This window comes from Thalassophryne amazonica, chromosome 22 (genome assembly GCF_902500255.1).
Source record: "Thalassophryne amazonica chromosome 22, fThaAma1.1, whole genome shotgun sequence".
Lineage (NCBI taxonomy): Eukaryota > Metazoa > Chordata > Actinopteri > Batrachoidiformes > Batrachoididae > Thalassophryne > Thalassophryne amazonica.
Window position 1 is genome coordinate 5,972,498 of NC_047124.1, and position 22,983 is coordinate 5,995,480.

Consider the following 22,983-nt stretch of genomic DNA (forward strand, 5'->3'; position numbering starts at 1 on the left):
CCAGAGACTCGCGAGCAGCTCAGTGTCTGAAGGCGTCATAAAAACCAATTAGCCACGACTGTGTTAGTCTGGTCAGGCTAAAGGAATATTCCACTAAACAAACCTCTCGCGCACACATTAACGACTTTTATGGCGTGTTGAGAAAGTTCCTTTACAAAGAGTTGAGTGTTTAGACCGCGACACACCCTGTTGGCTACAGAGTGTCCGCCTCCTTTCACAAAGACGCCACCGGTTGAGCCAATCAGACAGAAGATAAAGGACGTCATTGTGTTTTAGGGCTTTTTGAGGGAGTCTGGTTGAATCTTCTGCTCTAAAAAGCTGGAATAATGACCCCTAGGGGCAGAAATGTTCATTACACCCCGCTGCTGATCCAGTGTATGGAAACATGGCGGTAAACAATGTTAGCTGGTCAGAGTCGAGGTGTGATGACATCAGATGTTGGGGTCTCAGGGATGGTTCCAACAGTACCTGGTCCAGGTTCACGGTTAAAACCACACTGACCAGATCTGTAGTCCACCTGACCAGTGACCATCCTGGGAATCCAAGTCTGCTTTTATTGGCTGAATCTTCAAGAACCTGCCAGAGCTGATCAAGAGGTGCAGACCACATGTGTCATCTGAGAACCAAAGCATAACTTCACCTGTTGCCCAAATTTGCTGAATTCACTTTGGTCCAACTTCTGGACCATCTGGCCAATGGTTTGTGTTTGTAGGGTTGAACCCAGTAGTTTGCTTTGGAAGACCCAGTCCTTCTGGTCCTGCTTCTGGTTCCACAGTTGGGATGACCACCTAACTCCTTCAGCATTTTTCTGTACCCAGGTCAGCTTGGGATCTGTTCTAACAACCTTCCAGTCTCTTCCAGGTCTGGTCCTTTTTCTTTTTTCTGTAGATGGCTGGTCTGGTTGGACTGTGGTGGGCTCAGTGTCCCCTAAGTTGTGACTGGAGGGTTTGTGGGTGTTTTTATTTCTGCTGAATGGTCTCTGTGTCTGCAGCAGACTCTCAGTGCTGCTTTATGAACTTTGTAAGTCATTTTTATGACCCGTGCTCCACCCTGAGGGCCACAGGAGGGTGTGTGTGTGTGTGAGTGTGTGTGTGTATGTGTGTGTGTGTGTGCGCGCGCGCGCGCGTGCGTGTGTGCTCAGATAAGTCAAAGGTGTTGCTCAGATTTTTAATAGGGTTTTTTTTTTTGGTGGAATTTCTACTTCCACTAGGAGGTTTTTGTTATTTGTATCCATTAAGAATTCATGAAAAGAACTCTCTGCAGACCATAGTTGTTTTGTGTGTACAGAAGCCTGAATTTTAAAATTTTGACTGGATATAAAAACAAAAAAAACAAGTAAGCTGTTCATAACATCTAACGGCACAACTATAAGTCAGTCTGTCTTATTTTCATCAAAAGGTAACTTCTCAAATGAATAAGTTCAGCCGAAATCTTGCCGCATAAATGAGCAGTTTTTGTCACCATCTAGCGGGCAATGTCAGCATTTCAGGGCTTATGGAACATTTCTTACTTGAAACCCAAAATTTAGTAAATAAGACATTTATAAATGCCAGAAATGTATGATTTTTTTTTTGGCACAAAGAGCTTTGACCTCCCAGTATTAATGTAAAAAAAATTCAGATTTTGATAGTTTTATGGTTCTTGAATTTTAAGATGTGAAAGTTTGTCGGATGGATGTACGGAAGGATGGAATTTCTCCTGACAAGCACAAGTTACAGTTGTGAATAAATAAATAAAAACAATCTAATTTGCATAGGAACACACAAATGTGTGCATGAATAAAACGGTAAAAGACTGATTAGAAAATGTCAAGAAGTGATGAAATCAGCGGAGACGATTGGCTGCATTATAGATTTATCTGTCTGAGGTTGTCTTTCCTTCCATGAAGTTTCCCCTTAATGATCTGTTGCTTCGTGAAGCCTGTGTCGTCCTGTGACTTGAGGGAATCTGGACTCCCAGATACAGAGACGTTAAGGACACCTCTGTCTGTCTCCCTGCAGTGACCTCAGCATGAACAACCTGACGGTGCTGTCCGATGGACTTCTGTCCAACCTGCACTTCCTTGAGGAACTGTAAGTTGAACATTTTGTGAGAATTTTCTAGAACCTTTTCACACTGGCAGCATTCCTCACTGGACCAAAAACATTTCCAAGATGCCAAATTAAACCACACTTCAGTTGTATGTGAGATGTTTTAGCGTTGACACACGTTACGCTCGCAGGTTCCAGAGTGAAATGAATTCTTTTTGCGTCTGGCCTTTTGGTGACTTGTTGCTGGTCCAATTTGTGCGTCTAAATAAAAATGTCATTTGTTATCACGGAACATTTATGGCACACATTTGAGAAAAGTGACCCTGGGGTCAAGTTGAGGTTGAGAGATGACCGAGGTTATGAAAACACGTCAGACCTCCGACAGACTTGAACACAACTCTGACTTTACTGTCAGCAATGTGTGTTTGTATGTGTGTGTGATATTTGTCGCTGTGGTGGGAGAAACGTCAGTCCAGCGATGGAACACCACAGGGATACGTGTCGGGCCCACGTGGATTGGCTGAACGTTAATGACCCCTAAAGCACACAGAACCTGTTAGAGTTCCTACATTTACTTCAAAATCGTCCAAAATGAATGTGACATGTGTTGCAATGCACACATACACCACACGGGTATGTGGGAGCAGAGTTATGATGTATGATGAAGTAAAATATACACAAGTGGAGTAAACAAAACTCTACTACTTTGTCCACAGTGATGACATCATGTAACTTTTACTGTGAGGTCACGCTGAGATAAAACCAGAGCCATTCAGCACTTATCTGCCCCCTAGTGGATAAATATTTTAATGCTCCTGCTTCAGGCAGGTCAAAGTGTCGCATGTGAACAATAACAATTTTTTTGTACCTTCACAAACAAATTTAGTTCAACAAAATCTTTGATTTTACCAAACATTTAATCCCGATTTAAGGAAACAAGAGTTACACTGAATTTGGAGATTTTCTGCTTCTTACTGTGTTTAATTTTCAGTCACAAATCGCAGTAAAAGCATCTGGATGTCACTTCCTAAGATTCACTGCAAGTTTTATTCATGTCTGTTTCAGCCGCTTAGCAGGAAACGATCTGGCGTTCATCCCCAGAGGAGCATTCGCCGGCCTCCATAACCTCAAAGTGTTGTGAGTACACATGTCCGATTTGACTCGCAGTAACAAGTACAGTGACACACATTCTTCATAGGTTTTATTTTCCCGCTAATTTAATTTTCTGTCGTTTGATGTCAAAGGAAATGATGTCAGTGGACTGTCTGATGGTGGTAATTTTAACTCCTTGTCCCATCTTTAAGGGTGAGACTAAACTCCTTGTCTCATCTCTATTAACGTGTCTGGAACTCCCCATTCCTTCTCTTAGGGTGAGTCTAGAACTCCTTGTCCCATCTTTATGGGTGAGTCTAGAACTCCTTATCCCATCTCTAAGGGTGAGTCCAGAACTCCTTGTCCCATCTTTATGGGTGAGTCTAGAACTCCTCATTCCGTCTCTCAGGGTGAGTCTAGAACTCCTTGTCCAATCTCTAAGGGTTAGTCTAGAACACCTTGTCCAATCTTTATGGGTGAGTCTAGAACTCCTCATTCATCTCTCAGGGTGAGTCTAGAACTCCTCATTCCTTCTCTAAGGGTGGGTCTAGAGCTCTTTGTCCCATCTTTATGGATGAGTCTAGAACTCATTGTCCCATCTTTATGGATGGGTCTAGAACTCCTTGTCCCTTCTCTATGGGCAGAGTCTCGAACTCCGCACCATCTTTAAGGACGTGAACTCCTCATCCCTTCTCTGAGGGCGTCTGGAACTTCTTGTCCCATCTTTGCGGGTGAGTCTGGAACTCTTCTGCCCAACAACCACCATTGTTCAGATAAACTTATTTGAGCTTTTTTTCCCATGATCTCATTCTTTTGTAGAGTTTTGAGTTCTTTCAGGTCGTGGTCACGTGTCCTCAGACTGTTCTTGGCCGAGCAGCATGAATTCAGTAAAACATTTCTACAGCAGCTGCACGTTGTCCTTTAACAAAGATTTCACTCTCTCTGAAAATGTTTGAATTTTGTGTTTCGTTTTGTTTGTTTTTTCCCAGGATGCTTCAGAACAACCAGCTGACGTCAGTTCCTGCTGATGCCTTCAAAACCCTGAAGAACCTACAGTCTCTGTGAGTTGTACACGTTTACCTTCACTGGACTCTTCTGTCTCACACTCCGACGTGGACGTACGTGCACGGAGATGGCAGAGTCATTATGCTGTAACTGGACCTGTGAGTCTGGCTGTCTGTCTGTGTGTAGATTAGCCTCGTCTCTCTGTCCTCAGCCCATCCGTCTGTCAGCGAACAGAGGACCGATTGTTCACTTCACCTCACATTAAGCACCTTCTTCCCCAGCGCTCAGACAAAGTGGGTGGGGCTGAGGTGTAGCGATGCTTATCGCGCAGAAGCTAATGTGTCGTCAGCATGCAGCGAATATCTGAAATCACAATTCTGAGGTGAAATTATAAAATAAAACCATTAATCAGGTCACAGCTGAACATGATATAAGTAGAATAAATTATATGCCCACAGATGATCTTATTGCCAAGCTAGCTGCATGCTAACTAGCCAAGTGTCATCATATCTGTTGTCAAACAATACTCTCAACTCCTACTATGGCGGAGAGATAGGACAGGTAGAACATCAGGAAGGATTTGGTCACCTTCTTTGGGTTAGAAATTCCTGGGAAATGCAACAATTTAGTGTCTGGGGAAAATCTGAACTCTGACCCCAGTTAGCTTGACCTCAACCCCATTAACTTTCTTTGAGAGATTGCCTGTGTGAACCCTTTAAGGGCCATTTTGGAGTCAACTTTCATACACATATCAAGTAAGATGTAACTCGACCAAAGGGCCAAGGAGTAGGCCAACAAATACATATGACCTTGACCGCATTGACCTTTGCCAAAGTGAACCCTCAAAGCACAGTTCTTGGGTTGACCTTCATAGTCTTATCTTGCATAGAAACGGACCAAAGGACCTGGAAGGACTAGAGCAACCAGCTAAAAGACAGACATGACCTTCAGTGACCTTGACCCCTGTGACTTTGCAATTACTTGAGCAGTTGACCTTTGGCTGGCCTTAGCTGGACGGTTTTGGAATCCACTTACATATGTGGCAACTTTGGTGTAAATCGGTGCGAAAAATAAAATTTTTAACCTTTGATCCCAATCACCTTGATGTTTGCCAAAACAAACCTTCGCGATGGCTTTTTTTTATTTTGGTGAAAAACTGTTTGTTTTCTGCAGCCGTCTGGATGCCAATCACATCTCCAGCATCCCTGCCGGCTGTTTCTCGGGCCTGCGCTCGCTGCGTCACCTGTGGTTGGACGATAACGCTCTGACCGAAGTGCCAGCGGATGCTCTGAGGGATCTGCCCGCCCTGCAGGCCATGACCCTTGCCCTGAACCACATCAGCCACATCCCGGACCACGCCTTCAGCACGCTGAGCCGCCTGGTGGTGCTGTACGTAAACATCAACACAAACTCACGCCGGCTTTTTGTTATTGCCGTGTGGACTGTTGCTAGGAGACGGGTCTGCATTCACGTTAACCTTTGCAGCGACTGTCGCTGTCCGTCTGCATTAACGACGCGCTAAAGGCGTTCAGCGCGGCCCCATTGAAGTCTGCTGTCACGTCTTTTGTCCAGTCAGCTTAAAGCTAATTTGCATGAAATTACCAAAAGGAGAAAAAGCTTTTTGAGGGGCTCTGGGGCCCCCTTTTTTTTAAACGCCCACATTTGGTCTGCTTCATTACTCTGTCCGTCTTTCTCTCTCTCTACAGGCATCTCAACAACAATAGGATCGTTTCCATGGGAACAAGCTGCTTCCAGGGCCTCTACAGTCTGGAGACGCTGTGAGTCCTTAAAGCTGCTCGGGTTAAGTTAAGGTCACCTTGAAGGGTCGCAGGTCACAGAAAAGATGTTCAAATGATTTTATTGGCTCAAACATTAGTTCATCTCTGAATCCAGTACATGTGCCTTTAGCCTAGCTTAGCACAAAGTCAGCAACAGGAGGTAAGCGCTAACATGAAGCGCTAAGATTAGATGATCAATTTCACAACGCTAATTTACTGACATGTCAGCTGAGTCCGGTTATTTCGCTAATGTTTTAACATATATTTAGCTTGAGTGAGAAACATTATTATGGATCATCAAAGTTTTGGCAATGTATTTTAGATACAGCAGCAGTGAAGCATCAAAATTGACCTGTGAGATTCATCCAGAATCAGAGATCCACTAGCCTCGCTCCCATAAAGGCCACAAACGTGTGGAAGGTGCTCATCTAGCTTAGCACAAAAGCTAGAGATAAGTGCAAGCGGTTCTTGTAAGTTAGCACAAAGGCTAGAAACGGGCGGAAGCTGCTTCGGTAGATTAGCACAAAGGCTAGAAATAAGTATAAGCTGCTTTTCTAGGTTAGCACAAAGACTAGAAATGGGTGGAAGCTGCCCCTGTAGGTTAGCACAAAAACTAGAAATAAGTACAAGCTGTTCTTGTAGGTTAGCACAAAGGCTAGAAACAGGTGGAAACTGTTCCGGTAGATTAGCACAAAGGCTAGAAATAAGTATAAGCTGCTCTTGTAGGTTAGCGCAAAGGCTAGAAATGGGTGGAAGATGCCCTGTAGGTTAGCGCAAAGGCTAGAAATAAGTACAAGCTGTTCTTGTAGGTTAGCGCAAAGGCTAGAAATAAGTACAAGCTGTTCTTGTAGGTTAGCGCAAAGGCTAGAAATAAGTACAAGCTGTTCTTGTAGGTTAGCGCAAAGGCTAGAAACAGGTGAAAGCTGCTTGCCTAGGTTAGCACAAAGGCTAGAAACAGGTGAAAGCTGCTTGTCTAGGTTAGCACAAAGGCTAGAAACGGGTGAAAGCTGCTCACCTACTTTAGGTCAACTACAAAATTGGCAGGATAGTTTTCGTGGGGAAGGTGACAAAACACCAGTGTTGTCGACACTCTGCTGAGGTTCCCCTGGGCAAGGCCCATAAAAGCACTAGACTAAAGATGAAATCCATGTTGGTGCTGAGTTCCTGCGGGTTTTTTTTGGGGGGATGGGGTTTTAATGGGTGGGATTAACCTGTATGTTTGTATAAATGCTGCGGAATGTTTGCATTTATAGAAATATTTGTGTTTTGTCAGTCGACCTCATCGGCACGTATAAACACACAAACACATACGGCCTTCATTTGGAAATACACACGTGTGCGTATTGTCCAGGCTTGGTGTGTGGTCCGACGCTAATCATAGCGACTCTGATGCTGTATGTTCAGTAATAATAAACCACGGCATGGAGTCACCCGAAACTCTGCAAACACAAATTCAACGATCTCAGGATTTGAACACAATTCTTTTTCCTGACCCAGAATGTCCGGGTTCCTGCCTAACCTGCAGAGAACTTTTCCTTCCTGCTAAACCCTTACCAAAAAATAGTACTGATAAGTATATAAAAAGTAAACTGGAAGTATACTTGAAACATACTTGCATGTACTACGTTTTGGTAAGGGAAATCAGCGTCTCAAAAAGCTAATGTTTTATAGCCTATAGATATTAGTTTTCCATCGTCCAATCAGAGCCGTTTCCATTCCAGCAGTAACAACTTTGCTGCTACAAATCATCCTGAAGTCATTTCAATTTAATGCTGTTTTCACATTGTGGGGCTTCACGTGTCCGTGATAAACATCTGCATCCCAGAGCCGGATCAGATGACCTGATTAAAGCCACGTGGAGACCCGATTTAATCTGGAATGTGTGGAATAGCTAATCCTGAGCTGCACATTTTCCCATCTATAAAGTTTCCATTCCTGGTCTTTTCTTTTTTCCCTGGAACACTGGGCAGTACAGCTGGTTCTTCCGGTCTGTGCTAACGGTTTCTGTGCCTTTAGTGTTTAGAGTACTCTGAGTATTCTTAGTAAGTACAGTGTGTACCCACGTGTGTCAATTCAGGCTTCTTCCCTGTCCTTGTCTGTCTGTGTTTCAGGGATTTGAACTTTAACAGTCTGGTGGAGTTTCCTGCAGCCATCCGCTTGCTCGGACACCTGAAGGAGCTGTGAGTCCACCAACCATTCTAAGACTTTTTTTTCCCAGCACTCCTTCGTAAGGAATAAGGATGTTTAGTCTTCTTTCGGCTGCTTCTGTTAGGGGGCGCCACGGCAGATTATCCATCTCCATTTTACCATGTCCTCTGCATCTTACTCTGTCACACCAACTGCCTTCATGTGCTCTCTCAGCATGTCCATGAACCTCCTCTTTGCCCTCCCTCTTCTCCTCCTGCCTGGTGGCTCCATCCTCAGCATCCTTCTCCCTATATACCCTGGGTCCCTCCTTTACACATCCAAACCGTTCTACCTGAGCTGTCCCTCTGATATGTTAATTCATAATCCTAATCCTATCCATCCTCGTCACTCCCAAAGATAGTCATAGCATCTTTAGCTCTGCCCCCTGTCCTTTTTTTATTAGCGTCACAGTCTCTGTACACCGCAGCTGGTCTCATTTCTGTCTGTAAATTTAAGGAGAGAGGTTTTTAACATTCTGTGAAAATGGGAAAAGCGTTAAACTGATTCAGCTTTTGCTTTCTCTGTAGTGGCTTCCATAGTAACCGCATCCAGTCTATTCCAGAGCACGCCTTCACAGGAAATCCGTCACTGACCACTATGTGAGTACCCGCCACTCAAGCTAAACACAAACACAAGTGACACACACCTACTTACTAAAACAATATTTGAGGAAAGTGCACTGGAATTTGAATCAATCTGGGACAAAATGTGGAGCAGTTCTGTCCAGAATCAACATCTCTTTGCGAAGTTTGTCGCTCTGCAGAGTTGGCGTAGTGTTGCCTTGTGTGTTGCTGTGCTTTGAGATGATATGCTGATGATGATGATGTGTATGTTTCAGATTTTTCTACGACAATCCGATTCAGTCCGTAGGACGCTCAGCTTTCCAGAACCTGCCGGAGCTGCGCACGCTGTGAGACGAACACACTTTAGATCTGAAATCACTCTAAATGCAAACCCACAAAAGACAAACTCACATCTGGATTCAGCACAACAGATGTGTGAAAAGTGAAGCCAGAATCACTCTGTCACCTCCTAGTGGCTGGTTGCCATCCTGCTTTGTCCACCCTGATCCTGCTCTAAGTGGGTTTCTAACATTTTGTCTTTCAGCTCTCTGAACGGAGCAGCAGATCTCACAGAGTTTCCAGATCTGACAGGAACCAAGAGCCTGGAGAGTCTGTAAGATGAACCGTTTTCTCAAACTGCTTCACTCATTATTCAGACAAACTGTTTTAAAGTTTCATAACAAGTTTATTTTTGTGAGAACAAACCGTTTGACAGAAACATGAGGTGGAAATTAAAACTCCAACCAAACAATCCGTGCCTGCCTGATCCTCCATTGGAAAATTCATCAAAATCCAGTTTCATTGGATCAACATTTGGCTGAAAATCAGATTAGATTTTTTTTTTTCATCAAACTTTATTGTGCACATGTGTTTTATTTCCAAGTTCGCCACACAAAAACACGTCACTTGAATAAAAGTTAAATGATCCTCAACACACCATGAAGTAGCTTAAGTGTATTTGAACATATCACAGTGTACACAAACATACCAGCCTCTCCTAAACTCACTGTAGTTCCTCTAAAGCACAACATCCCTGCACTTAAAATGTTCCTGAACACAGCACAGTAACAAACCGTGTTTTAAACACATCTTCATAATGCTCTGCAGCATGTTTGGGCTCTTAGCGGGAAAGGGATCACAATGACTGTAACCTGTCATCCAGGAGACCCTGACCTCTGACCCGTGGTGCCACTTTTGATTTTATTTTCTGAGATGAAGCTGAAGAGTTACTCTGATATCTCTGTAGGACGATCACCGGAGCTCGGATCACGTCTCTGCCTGGTTCAATGTGTGAGCAGCTTCCAGAACTGCAGCTACTGTAAGTGCATGCCCACATCAGTGCAAATACAAAGTGCACGTCCACATCGGTGCAAATACAAAGTGCACGTCCACATCGGTGCGAATACAAAGTGCACGTCCACATCGGTGCGAATACAAAGTGCACGGCCGCGTCGGTGCGAATACAAAGTGCACGGCCGCGTCGGTGCGAATACAAAGTGCACGGCCGCGTCGGTGCGAATACAAAGTGCACGGCCGCGTCGGTGCGAATACAAAGTGCACGTCCGCGTCGGTGCGAATACAAAGTGCACGTTGGTGGAATTACAAAGTGCACGTCCACATCGGTGCGAATACAAAGTGCACGTCCACATCTGTGCAAATACAAAGTGCACATCCACATCGGTGCGAATACAAAGTGCACTTTGGTGGAATTACAAAGTGCACGCCCACATCGGTACAAATACAAAGTGAATGTCGCATTGGTGCATATATACAAAGTGCATGTTCACTTTAGTGCAAATACGGAGTCCACGTTCATGTTGGTGCATATATGCAAAGTGCACACTTACATTGGTGCATATACGAGTATATAAAGTGCATGCTCCCTTCGGTGCAAATATAAAGTGCACACTCATATTGTTGCATTTACAAAGTGCATGCTCATTTCGGTGCATGACAATATCTCATTCTCTGTCTGTCTCCAGCGATCTGTCCTATAATCACATCCGGATTCTGCCAAGTTTCTCCAGTTGTGACAGCATTCAGAGGATGTGAGTATTTATTTACATTCTTTTATTATTTTATTTCTGTCCATTTCAGTTTGTAATTAAAAGAAAATCTAGTTTTATTCAAAACAGTTTTTATAGGTGTGGTACCTTAGCACTAAGCCTGGAAGCAGGAGAAAGCGGCTCATCTAGCGGAGCGCAGACCTAAGACGTTAGTTAGGGCCCTGTCCCACTGGCGTTTAGGAGGATTTGTGCATGAAATGAGGGGACAAAAGCTGAGCGTCCGCAACAAAGGTGGGCGGAAATGTCAAATGTCCCAGGGTGGATCAGCGAATATATGAGGAAGAAAAGCAGATATAACAGGGAACAGAAGCGAAGGTGACCGCGGAGGTGCCCCCATGAGGGGCACAGCGGCCGTGAAGCACTCGCTTCATCCGTGCCCACTCTGTCTGCATGCGTGACATACCATTTGCGACCGTGATGTGGCCGTGCTGGGCATGCGTCATATCTGTTTTGCACGCTGTCCCGGTCCACCGCCAAGCCGCGCCAACCCGTTGCCGATATCAGCGGATGACAGGGGATATGCGGCGCGTTGGTTGTGTATGTCCTGCGTATGTCTTCAGTATGTGTTCAGGCAGTGATGCGGATCTCATCCGCAGGCTCAAAAATCCTGGCTGCGGACATGCGTGCCTCTACGGATGATCACGGACGTGTTTGGATGGCGGCCGACTCATACAGGAATGTTACATGGTTATTGCGGTAGTTTGGCGGATGTGGGCCACTTTTGTGCGCATTCCATCCGCAAATCCTCCTAAATGCCAGTGGGACAGGGCCCTTAGCGCAGCGTTTTGTTGTCAGGGGTTACCAGGTCAAAGTTCTATCTGACCTGAGTTAAAAATGTTTTATTTTTCTGAGCTCATTAGTTCTTAATCAGATGCTATAATAATCATGCTGCACTTCTGGGTCAAGTCTAAATAGTCAAACTTGGAAAGAACACACGGCTTGCGGCTGTATGTATACCTCACAGTTACCATAGCAACAGGTGAAATACAACCAGCTGTGATTATGATGGGAATAATTGCCATTGATTCTGTGTATGTTGACCAATCAGATGGTGTTTTTGTGTAAAATAGATAAATGTGATGTGATGGATCAAATCCTGCATTTGTATGTTGCAGTGATCTGCACCATAATGAGATCGTGGAAGTGGACGAGAACGCCTTCAGCAGTCTGACGTCATTACGCTCGCTGTAAGAACGCGACACAGTGCACGGATAATTAGCCACACAGTGTGGCGTCTTTAAGTGCTTCCAAATGGACAGCTGGTGGTCTGCTCCATGATGGGATGCGTGTGACGCCAGAATCTGGAACCAAACCAAAAATCTGCACAAAAACATTCTACAAATGTCTCCAGTCAGGACTTGGATTGTGTCCATGCAGCTCAGTTTCACCGCAGAGCGTGAAATACCAACACATAGAGTGGAAGACCTGAGCTCAATGACTTTATTCAAAGTGTCAGTAAAACTGAGCTGAAATCCTGATCCACATCCTAAACCAGAACAAAAACACAAAACACATCACGACTGCAGATTTTACTCAGAAAACCACTTCATCAGTCATCACTTTGATTTGTTCTTCGTGCAGAAACTCCCACATTAACACAGTGCAAGCTGTAATACCTGCATCTACCACAGGGGCAGTATAACTGTGGGAGCAGTGCAAAGAAGGAAAGAGCCAACAAAAACAACAAAATAAAAATGGCACAAAGTTTTCACTGCACAATGTTGTCATCGTGCAGCTCTATGGTGTCAGAAGAGCTGAAGCGAGATAAATAAGATGAGCAAGATATCGTGTCGTCAGTCAGAGATGATTCAGTACTAAAGGGGTCACCTAGTGACCCCTTTAGTACACGTGTCTTCAGGACACATTTAAAACTAAGTTCTTCAGGACAAGTTTGAAACTTTTAAATTGTTCAAGACATGTTTAAAATGTTTAAATTCTTCAGGTCATGTTTAAAACATTTAAATTGTTCAGGTCCTATTTATAACTTTTAAATTCTTTGTGTCACTTTTAAAACTTTTAAGTTCTTCATATCAGTTTAAAAACTTCTTCATGTCGTGTTTAAATTTTTTACATCATTCTTGTTCTGTTTAACACTTAAATTCTTCTTGTCCTGTTTAAAACTTTTAAATTCATCAGGTTACATTTAAAATTTTTAAATTCTTCACGCTATGTTAAAACTTAAATTCTTTTGGTCACGTTTAGGTCTCCTGTAAAACTTTTAAATACTTCAAGTTACATTTAAAATTTTTAATTTCTTCAAGCCATGTTAAACACCCTGAACCATTTCTTAGTTATGCTGCTATAGACTTAGACTGCTGGGGGGTTTCCCATGATGCACCCAGTGTTTCTTTTTATTCACCTTTTTGCTCTGTATGCGCCACTCTGCTTTTAATCATTAGTGATTGATCTCTGCTCTCTTCCACAGCATGTCTTTTTCCTGATTCTCTCCCCTCAGTCCCAGCAGAAGACTGCCCCTCCCTGAGCCTGGTTCTGCTGGAGGTTTCTTCCTGTCAAAAAGGAGTTTTTCCTTCCCACTGTCGCCAAATGCTTGCTCATAGGGGGTTGTTTTGACCGTTGGGGTTTCTCTGTAATTATTGTATGGCTTTTGCCTTACAATATAAAGCGCCTTGGGGCAACTGTTTGTTGTGATTTGGCGCTATATAAATAAAATTGATTTGATTTGATTTGATGTTTAAAACTTTTAAATTCTTCAAGCCACATTTAAAACTTTTAAATTCTTCAAGCCACATTTACAACTTTTAAATTCTTTAAGCCACATAAAAACTTACATTTGTTTGGTCACATTTAAATTTTTAAAATTCTTCAGGTCTTGTGTAAATCTGTTTGGTTGTTTAGATGCATGCTGGAATGTCTCAATTCATACACTTTTTTTATGTGTTCTCCCGTGAGGCATGACGGGAAGGTTGTTGGTTTGCGTCCTAACTGTGTCTCTGTTTAGGGATTTATCGTGGAACAGATTGTCATCAGTGAAGCCGAACGCTTTCTCCAGGCTTCCGGCTCTCAGCAAACTGTGAGTAACAAATTACAGATACACTTTAAAACACACTTTCTTCCTGCCGTGACGGCGCCTCACAGCCCTGAAACCTGAGCTCATGGAACAGGAACACTCCCGAAACTGATTCAGACAGAAACCTGAAAAGAAAATCTTTTAAACGTTGTAGAATTCAGGATGTCACATGGAAACGTAATGTTGCTGCTACCTTCTGTCTCCTGCCACAGTGACCTGTCGTCCAACCAGCTGTCAGCTCTGCCTCTGATTGGTCTGCAGAGTTTAACTCATCTGCGATTGGCAGGAAACAATCAGTTGATGGAGTTAATCTCCAGGGAGAACCTGCTCAGAATCAGGTGAACCCACAAACATCTGACTGCCTCTGACATAAACCTTTCCACATTTGTTTGTTTGTGTGTGAAAATGTCTCATGTAGAACAGAAAAAAGGACCTTTTGTAAACATGCACTGAAGATGTTTAAATACTTTTTGTTGAACTTTTTTTTTGCTGTCATTTTAGCACTGAAAGTTCTTCAAAATAAAAGCATGTCATTGTGATTAGAGGCCTTTACTCTGAAATGTCACAAGTGGGCATTAAATGCTGAACACAAATTTTAAAATATGTTGGGGTTTTTTTTGGGGGGGGGGTGCCTGAAGGCTTCATGAAGAGTAGCAGCTATATGGTTTTTGTTTGCTTGTTTGTTTTTCATTTATGTTTAATAAATGAAGTTTTGAATGAACTTTAGCAAAGTCTCAAATGCTGAAGCCAAGATTATAAAATTGCAGAGATTTTTTTAAAAATCATTATTATTATTTTAATTCTAAAGTAGAGAAGCTTGAATCGTCGACTGGACTGGGTTGCTTGACATGAGGACGTTTCGCTTCAAATCGCAGAAGCTTCCTCAGCTAAAATTCTTGCTCTGGTAGTCTGACTTCCGTCTGACCCTTGTCGAGAAGAATAAACAGAAGCCACAAAAGCTGGAGTTTTAAACCTAACCAGACGCCTCCTACTGAGAGGCAGACTGCTATTGGCTAATGACTAAACAATTGCTTTAATTAGCACCTATTGTGCTCTAGTTAGCACCCTCCTAATGACAGGGTAGCTGTCCCTCCTAACGATGGGACTGACGCCTCTCCTGATGGCCTGAATGACTCATTACCATGAACAAAAGACTGAAACTGCTTTGATCTGAGTACCCCATTGTAAACAGGGGACAAAGCGTGTCTCAGACCCCCTCCCCGGTTAAGGCTGGGTTTCAACTGTTTCACATAGATCTAATTCTAAAGTTAAAATCGAAATAATGGTATAACATGTCTGTGGCACATAACACTAATTTGACCTCGATCCTCATGTAGACTTTCAAAATTTGTAAAAGTAGCATTTTTGCTCCTGCCAGCTAATCAAGGTCAAACATCCGTTCACCATCATATGTGAGAAACTGTTAATATGACCTAACATGAAACTAAAGATTTAACCTTTGACCCTAATGTGAACCTTGACCTTCAGACATTTCATAATACACCTTTTCTGGTGATTGTGCAGAATGTTACTGATCTGCCATCCAAAAAAAAGAGGTTTCTTTACAAATTTCTACGTTACCAATTAGAGAATGCCCCTCTGCGGAATGTGACTGGACATCAGTGGAAGACAAATTTTCTATAATTTTAAGGTTTTGTCTCGTGCAGAGTGCTGGAGCTGCCGCACGCCTTCCAGTGTTGCGCCTTTACTTCCTGTGAGAGTGCGGACGGCGCCGCCTCTTCTTGGGAGAGAGAGGACGCGGCTGGACGCATGCTCGGGCCTTCAGGGAAAGACACCGACATCCTGTTCAGCCAAGGTCAGTCTCACATCAACCATGTGGCTTCCTTTCCAACATGTCAGTGTGGACCTCACCTTTTGTCCAGTGACCAATGGGCAGCTCCCCCCGATTCTTAATTGTTATAAGCAGGTTTTAAAAATGGATGAATGAGTGCCATAATTAAAAAAAAAAAAGCCTAAACATGTCATTATTGTGTGATAAGTAAAAAACAAATATAATAAAAATGATTTAAACAGTTGCTAAATATACACTGAACAAAAATATAAACGCAACACTTTTGTTTTTGCTCCCATTTTTCATGAGCTAAACTGAAAGATCTAAAACATTTTCTATATACACAAAAGACCTGTTTCACTCAAATATTGTTGATAAATCTGTCTAAATCTGTGTTAGTGAGCGCCTCTTCTTTGCCAAGATAATCCATCCCACCTCACAGGTGTGGCATATGAAGATGCTGATTAGACACCATGATTATTACACAGGTGTGCCACAATAAAAGGCCACCTACAGGAGCAGCTTCCACCCGTTTCGATGAAGCTAGTATAATTATTAATTTTCCTTTTAACCTGCCGTCACAGGTAATGTGAATCTGACCCAAAATCTACCATTCTTACCTTATCTTAATGATTTTTATCTTAGCGTAGAATAATCAGGCTGTTTAGTGTTTCTGAAGCTGTTAAAATGCTAAATGACTTTTCAAAGTAAAAACTTTTGCAGATGATGTGCTGCTCTTCTGTTGTGTCCTTACAGGGGATCAGGACTGGGACAATGTCTTGTCAGAGTTTGAAGATGATGACAAACATCAGCGCTCAGTTCACTGCAGCCCTGCACCAGGTACCCAGAACTACACACAGCCATTTAATTCTGTCGTTCAAGAAAGCAACTGATACCTTGTGCCAGCATTTCAGAATTTAGCACAATGGCTGAATTTCTGTTATGTTGACAAAAAGTATTTTGATATTTCTGAATTTAGTGATACCTGCGTGGTGTTTGTTTGAATTCCTCCAGGACCATTCCAACCCTGCCTCCATCTCCTCGGCAGCTGGCTGATTCGTGGAGGGGTGTGGCTTGTTGCAGCACTCTCATTGGGTAGCAACTGCCTGGTTGTCCTATCAGTTTTCTTGTCTCCAGTTACCTCTGTGACACCCCCTAAGCTGCTGATTGGCCTCTTGGCGCTGGTGAATGGTCTGATGGGAGTTTGGAGCGGATGGTTGGCGGCGGTGGATGGCTGGACATTTGGAAGTTTCTGGAGGTATCAATCAATCAATTTTTTTATATAGCGCCAAATCACAACAAACAGTTGCCCCAAGGCGCTTTATATTGTAAGGCAAGGCCATACAATAATTATGTAAAACCCCAACGGTCAAAACGACCCCCTGTGAGCAAGCACTTGGCTACAGTGGGAAGGAAAAACTCCCTTTTAACAGGAAGAAACCTCCAGCAGAACCAGGCTCAGGGAGGGGCAGTCTTCTGCTGGGACTGGTTGGGGCTGAGGGAGAGAACCAGGAAAAAGACATGCTGTGGAGGGGAGCAGAGATCGATCACTAATGATTAAATGCAGAGTGGTGCATACAGAGCAAAAAGAGAAAGAAACAGTGCATCATGGGAACCCCCCAGCAGTCTACGTCTATAGCAGCATAACTAAGGGATGGTCCAGGGTCACCTGATCCAGCCCTAACTATAAGCTTTAGCAAAAAGGAAAGTTTTAAGCCTAATCTTAAAAGTAGAGAGGGTGTCTGTCTCCCTGATCTGAATTGGGAGCTGGTTCCACAGGAGAGGAGCCTGAAAGCTGAAGGCTCTGCCTCCCATTCTACTCTTACAAACCCTAGGAACTACAAGTAAGCCTGCAGTCTGAGAGCGAAGCACTCTATTGGGGTGATATGGTACTACGAGGTCCCTAAGATAAGATGGGACCTGATTATTCAAAACCTTATAAGTAAAAAGAAGAATTTTAAATTCTATTCTAGAATTAACAGGAAGCCAATGAAGAGAGGCCAATATGGGTGAGATATGCTCTCTCCTTCTAGTCCCCGTCAGTACTCTAGCTGCAGCATTTTGAATTAACTGAAGGCTTTTTAGGGAACTTTTAGGACAACCTGATAATAATGAATTACAATAGTCCAGCCTAGAGGAAATAAATGCATGAATTAGTTTTTCAGCATCACTCTGAGACAAGACCTTTCTGATTTTAGAGATATTGCGTAAATGCAAAAAAGCAGTCCTACATATTTGTTTAATATGCGCTTTGAATGACATATCCTGATCAAAAATGACTCCAAGATTTCTCACAGTATTACTAGAGGTCAGGGTAATGCCATCCAGAGTAAGGATCTGGTTAGACACCATGTTTCTAAGATTTGTGGGGCCAAGTACAATAACTTCAGTTTTATCTGAGTTTAAAAGCAGGAAATTAGAGGTCATCCATGTCTTTATGTCTGTAAGACAATCCTGCAGTTTAGCTAATTGGTGTGTGTCCTCTGGCTTCATGGATAGATAAAGCTGGGTATCATCTGCGTAACAATGAAAATTTAAGCAATACCGTCTAATAATACTGCCTAAGGGAAGCATGTATAAAGTGAATAAAATTGGTCCTAGCACAGAACCTTGTGGAACTCCATAATTAACTTTAGTCTGTGAAGAAGATTCCCCATTTACATGAACAAATTGTAATCTATTAGACAAATATGATTCAAACCACCGCAGCGCAGTGCCTTTAATACCTATGGCATGCTCTAATCTCTGTAATAAAATTTTATGGTCAACAGTATCAAAAGCAGCACTGAGGTCCAACAGAACAAGCACAGAGACGAGTCCACTGTCCGAGGCCATAAGAAGATCATTTGTGACCTTCACTAATGCTGTTTCTGTACTATGATGAATTCTAAAACCTGACTGAAACTCTTCAAATAGACCATTCCTCTGCAGATGATCAGTTAGCTGTTTTACAACTACCCTTTCAAGAATTTTTGAGAGAAAAGGAAGGTTGGAGATTGGCCTATAATTAGCTAAGATAGCTGGGTCAAGTGATGGCTTTTTAAGTAATGGTTTAATTACTGCCACCTTAAAAGCCTGTGGTACATAGCCAACTAACAAAGATAGATTGATCATATTTAAGATCGAAGCATTAAATAATGGTAGGGCTTCCTTGAGCAGCCTGGTAGGAATGGGGTCTAATAAACATGTTGATGGTTTGGATGAAGTAACTAATGAAAATAACTCAGACAGAACAATCGGAGAGAAAGAGTCTAACCAAATACCGGCATCACTGAAAGCAGCCAAAGATAACGATACGTCTTTGGGATGGTTATGAGTAATTTTTTCTCTAATAGTTAAAATTTTGTTAGCAAAGAAAGTCATGAAGTCATTACTAGTTAAAGTTAATGGAATACTCAGCTCAATAGAGCTCTGACTCTTTGTCAGCCTGGCTACAGTGCTGAAAAGAAACCTGGGGTTGTTCTTATTTTCTTCAATTAGTGATGAGTAGAAAGATGTCCTAGCTTTACGGAGGGCTTTTTTATAGAGCAACAGACTCTTTTTCCAGGCTAAGTGAAGATCTTCTAAATTAGTGAGATGCCATTTCCTCTCCAACTTACGGGTTATCTGCTTTAAGCTGCGAGTTTGTGAGTTATACCACGGAGTCAGGCACTTCTGATTTAAAGCTCTCTTTTTCAGAGGAGCTACAGCATCCAAAGTTGTCTTCAATGAGGATGTAAAACTATTGACGAGATACTCTATCTCCCTTACAGAGTTTAGGTAGCTACTCTGCACTGTGTTGGTATATGGCATTAGAGAACATAAAGAAGGAATCATATCCTTAAACCTAGTTACAGCGCTTTCTGAAAGACTTCTAGTGTAATGAAACTTATTCCCCACTGCTGGGTAGTCCATCAGAGTAAATGTAAATGTTATTAAGAAATGATCAGACAGAAGGGAGTTTTCAGGGAATACTGTTAAGTCTTCAATTTCCATACCATAAGTCAGAACAAGATCTAAGATATGATTAAAGTGGTGGGTGGACTCATTTACTTTTTGAGCAAAGCCGATAGAGTCTAATAATAGATTAAATGCAGTGTTGAGGCTGTCATTCTCAGCATCTGTGTGGATGTTAAAATCGCCCACTATAATTATCTTATCTGAGCTAAGCACTAAGTCAGACAAAAGGTCTGAAAATTCACAGAGAAACTCACAGTAACGACCAGGTGGATGATAGATAATAACAAATAAAACTGGTTTTTGGGACTTCCAATTTGGATGGACAAGACTAAGAGACAAGCTTTCAAATGAATTAAAGCTCTGTCTGGGTATGAACCCAATCCAGGGAGACACGGGATCCTTCAGGTTGTGGGGACTGGTTTCTTTGAAGACGATATTGGGGCATTCAAGTTCTGAGGAGGACTCTAGGTTGTGGGGACCCTGGATTTGTAGGGCTCTGATTATCATAGGCACTTGGGTCAGTCTGGTTCCTGGGACCAGGTACTGGCAAACCAGGAGGATTCTGATTCCATTGTGGACTGAGGATACAGGGGACTGTGAGGACGATGAGAAAGGATTAGGACCAGGTTCAAGACATTTGAAACTGGGACATAGTGATCCAGAGTTGGACTGGTTGTTGGACTTTCTGTGTCTTGCAGGTACGGAACGAGGTGGGAGAGCAGCTTTGCATGTCCACTCAGCGGCTTCCTGTGTTTGTTTGCGTCGCAGACGGGCATCTTCCTGCTCACCACTGCAGCTCTGGAGCGATGCCTTAACGGAACCACACATCACCACAAATTTGATGTACGTGCTGCTGAGGAGCGTTCCTCGCAGCTGCTCTCTGCACGGCTCGCCAGCTGTTTGTGTTTCCTGCTGGGGCTGGTAATCACACTACCTCCCCTGGTGGCAGGGCACAGTACTACATCTCTCTGTTTGCCCCTTCCTTCCTCGTCCTCCACCTCCTCGCTGGCGTTCACTGTTTCCTTGGTGCTCTTGGACCTGTTGTGCTTCCTCCTCATGACTGTCGCCTACACGCGCCTCTACTGTCGGGTCGACAAGGCTCCACCCCCCACTGAGGAGGGGGCAGCGCTGACACGACATGTAGCCTGGCTGCTCTTCTCGGACTGCCTCCTCTACCTCCCCGTTGCCTTCCTTTCCTTCTCCTCGGTGCTGCGCCTCCCTGTGGCGGGGCCGGAGGCAGCGAAGGTGGTGCTGCTCCTTGTGGCGCCGCTGCCAGCCTGCGTCAACCCGTTACTGTACCTGTTATTCAACCCGTTTGCCCGGGATGAGCTGACGGGGCTGGCCAAACACGCCTGTGGAGCTGTGTTTGTGGGACGGCTCAGACGAGGACAGGGAGGAGCCAGAAGCCGGTCCAAGCCACATGTGACAGAATCGCCATATGACGGGGACGCAGAGAAACAGTCATGTGACTCAACACAGGTGTTGGTGGCAGGCAGAAGTACAAAAGAAGAAGAAGATGTGGAAGAAGAGGGGACAGGAAAGTCAGCGAGTGAGACGAAGCATTCGGTGATGTTTGTCGACTCGCATCGTTAGACTGGTGCAGCTGGACCGTTTCTATGGCAACACATGTAGCAGGAAAAGTAAAACCAGATGTGAACGCACTTTTACCATGCAGACATTGGAAGTTTGATTCCGTGTCTGTTTCTCGGTCCCCAGGAATTAGCAGCATGAATTTTACCCGATCGCTTTAGTAAAATGGGTGGGGCTGGAATTTTGGTGACACAGTGAATTTTTTTCTTTAATTTTTCAGAGCCGACTCTTTTTGCTCCTTTCAGTTAAAAATTTGTATATTTGGATTTACATCTTATTTATGGTATTTCTTCTAAAAAAAACAAACAAAACTGATTTATTAGTGACTCGTATTTGTTTTGTTTATTTCCGAGTCAATTAGTTTATATTTATGACTTCGTGTCTGATTTAGCAGTGAGCTAAATGAATAAATCTTCACCCGACGCCTCAAAGCTACATCGCGTTGGTGCATGGCTATTTATTGTCAGCATGAAGCTAATCGTTATACTCACTGAAACAAACTCTATTCAAACTGGATTGTGCAATGTGGCTAGCTAATGCGATAGCCGCTGCCAAATTGTTAGCATGACACGCTGCTTTACAGTACAAACGCAGTCTGATGTTACTACATTACATCTCACTAGTGTCACTGTTCACATATTTGCTTAAAAATTAATAAGTGTGTCCAGCAGGGGGCAGATTAGCACCGTAACACTTCTCTTTACTGGCATACGACTTGTATAATTGTAGAGTTACGTGATATTTTTATTTAGTAGTTGCAGGATTTTTTTCTTCTTTGTGCTTCCTTGTGCTAATCCCACACTTTGGTTATACTGCCCCCGTGGCTAAAGTGGGTATTGCAACCTGTCTAATTTTAGAGCAGAATCCTTGAAACGCAGAACATTTTTCACCTGGCTGCTGCAAGAAATAAATTAACATTTTTATTTGCTGAAAACGGTCATCAAATCATAAAATACAGATGATAAAAAGAAGAAGAGTGGTGTTCTCTGACTTGTAAATCTTAGTGGATCAGAGAAGCTATAAACTTTTATTTTGAAATTTCAGAGGATGCAAACAAACATGGTAGAAAAACGTTGAGAACATTCCGTGTGAGTCTACAGCTGATGTGTTTTTGTGAGTAAGTGTGAAAACTGCAATGTCTGTGTGATTGTTGTCACAGACTCGATCCCCAAACTGAAAACCGAATCCAGGACAGAAACAGGATTAAAGACGAGCTGAATAATGAAACTGTTAAAGTCATATCTGACGGGGTAAAGAAGAAAAAAAAATACAGTAACATCATCATCACTGAAAAAGTCAGTTTCTCTTCTTTATAAATTTCATATATTTGCATCTGAGATTATTCAGATGAAACAGCTTCGAGGGCGGCTCAGCGTTACCATGGAAACTTTCTACATTAATCAGTTGGAACATCTTAAAAATGGTTCAACTGAAAACTTTGTTTCTTTGCTTTTATAGAGTTTTTATTGCAGATTTTTATTTAATTTTTTTAAATATCAGCTTGTTGACTGATGTGATTCTTGTTCCCCACTGGAGGCCTCAAATAACCAGGAAAGGCAGCTAAGTGTCATGTTCCACATATAGCCACAGGGGGGCAGTAAATAGCCAGAAATTCTCAGTAGCCACATTCTGAATGGTCAAATTATGACACAGTGATTAAATATTTCCAGGACGGACCAGAAATCATGCTGTGGATCGTAGCATTAACTCAAACCCAAACATTGTGATGTTGACATGCTGCATTCAACAAATGCTCAGTTGTAATAAAGGTAACATGCTAGTGTTTAGCATGACCACAGTTAGCATATGTGGTCATGCTAAACACTAACGTGTGACTGGTAACACTAACGGTTAGCATTAGCTGCTTTCTTGAACACATTGGAGTGCAATCAGACACGCACAAGTGTGACATG

At 42.9% G+C, this 22,983-nt stretch overlaps 1 protein-coding gene across 2 annotated transcripts in view; it reads left to right on the plus strand.

The window, feature by feature from the left end:
- Nucleotides 1-22,321, plus strand: part of LOC117503759 (leucine-rich repeat-containing G-protein coupled receptor 5-like) — a 28,699-nt gene extending 6,378 nt beyond the window's left edge. For both annotated transcript variants that reach the window (XM_034162991.1, XM_034162990.1), the window contains exons 2-19: nt 2,001-2,072; nt 3,096-3,167; nt 4,112-4,183; nt 5,301-5,516; nt 5,834-5,905; nt 8,017-8,085; nt 8,620-8,691; nt 8,931-9,002; nt 9,200-9,268; nt 9,902-9,973; nt 10,638-10,703; nt 11,837-11,908; nt 13,681-13,752; nt 13,962-14,087; nt 15,417-15,565; nt 16,298-16,381; nt 16,556-16,799; nt 20,179-22,321. In XM_034162991.1, coding sequence (XP_034018882.1) covers nt 2,011-2,072; nt 3,096-3,167; nt 4,112-4,183; nt 5,301-5,516; nt 5,834-5,905; nt 8,017-8,085; nt 8,620-8,691; nt 8,931-9,002; nt 9,200-9,268; nt 9,902-9,973; nt 10,638-10,703; nt 11,837-11,908; nt 13,681-13,752; nt 13,962-14,087; nt 15,417-15,565; nt 16,298-16,381; nt 16,556-16,799; nt 20,179-21,073 — 2,556 coding nt within the window. In that variant the 5' untranslated portion in view covers nt 2,001-2,010 and the 3' untranslated portion in view covers nt 21,074-22,321. The remainder of the gene's footprint in view (nt 1-2,000; nt 2,073-3,095; nt 3,168-4,111; nt 4,184-5,300; nt 5,517-5,833; nt 5,906-8,016; nt 8,086-8,619; nt 8,692-8,930; nt 9,003-9,199; nt 9,269-9,901; nt 9,974-10,637; nt 10,704-11,836; nt 11,909-13,680; nt 13,753-13,961; nt 14,088-15,416; nt 15,566-16,297; nt 16,382-16,555; nt 16,800-20,178) is intronic.
- Nucleotides 22,322-22,983: the final 662 nt, after the last annotated feature.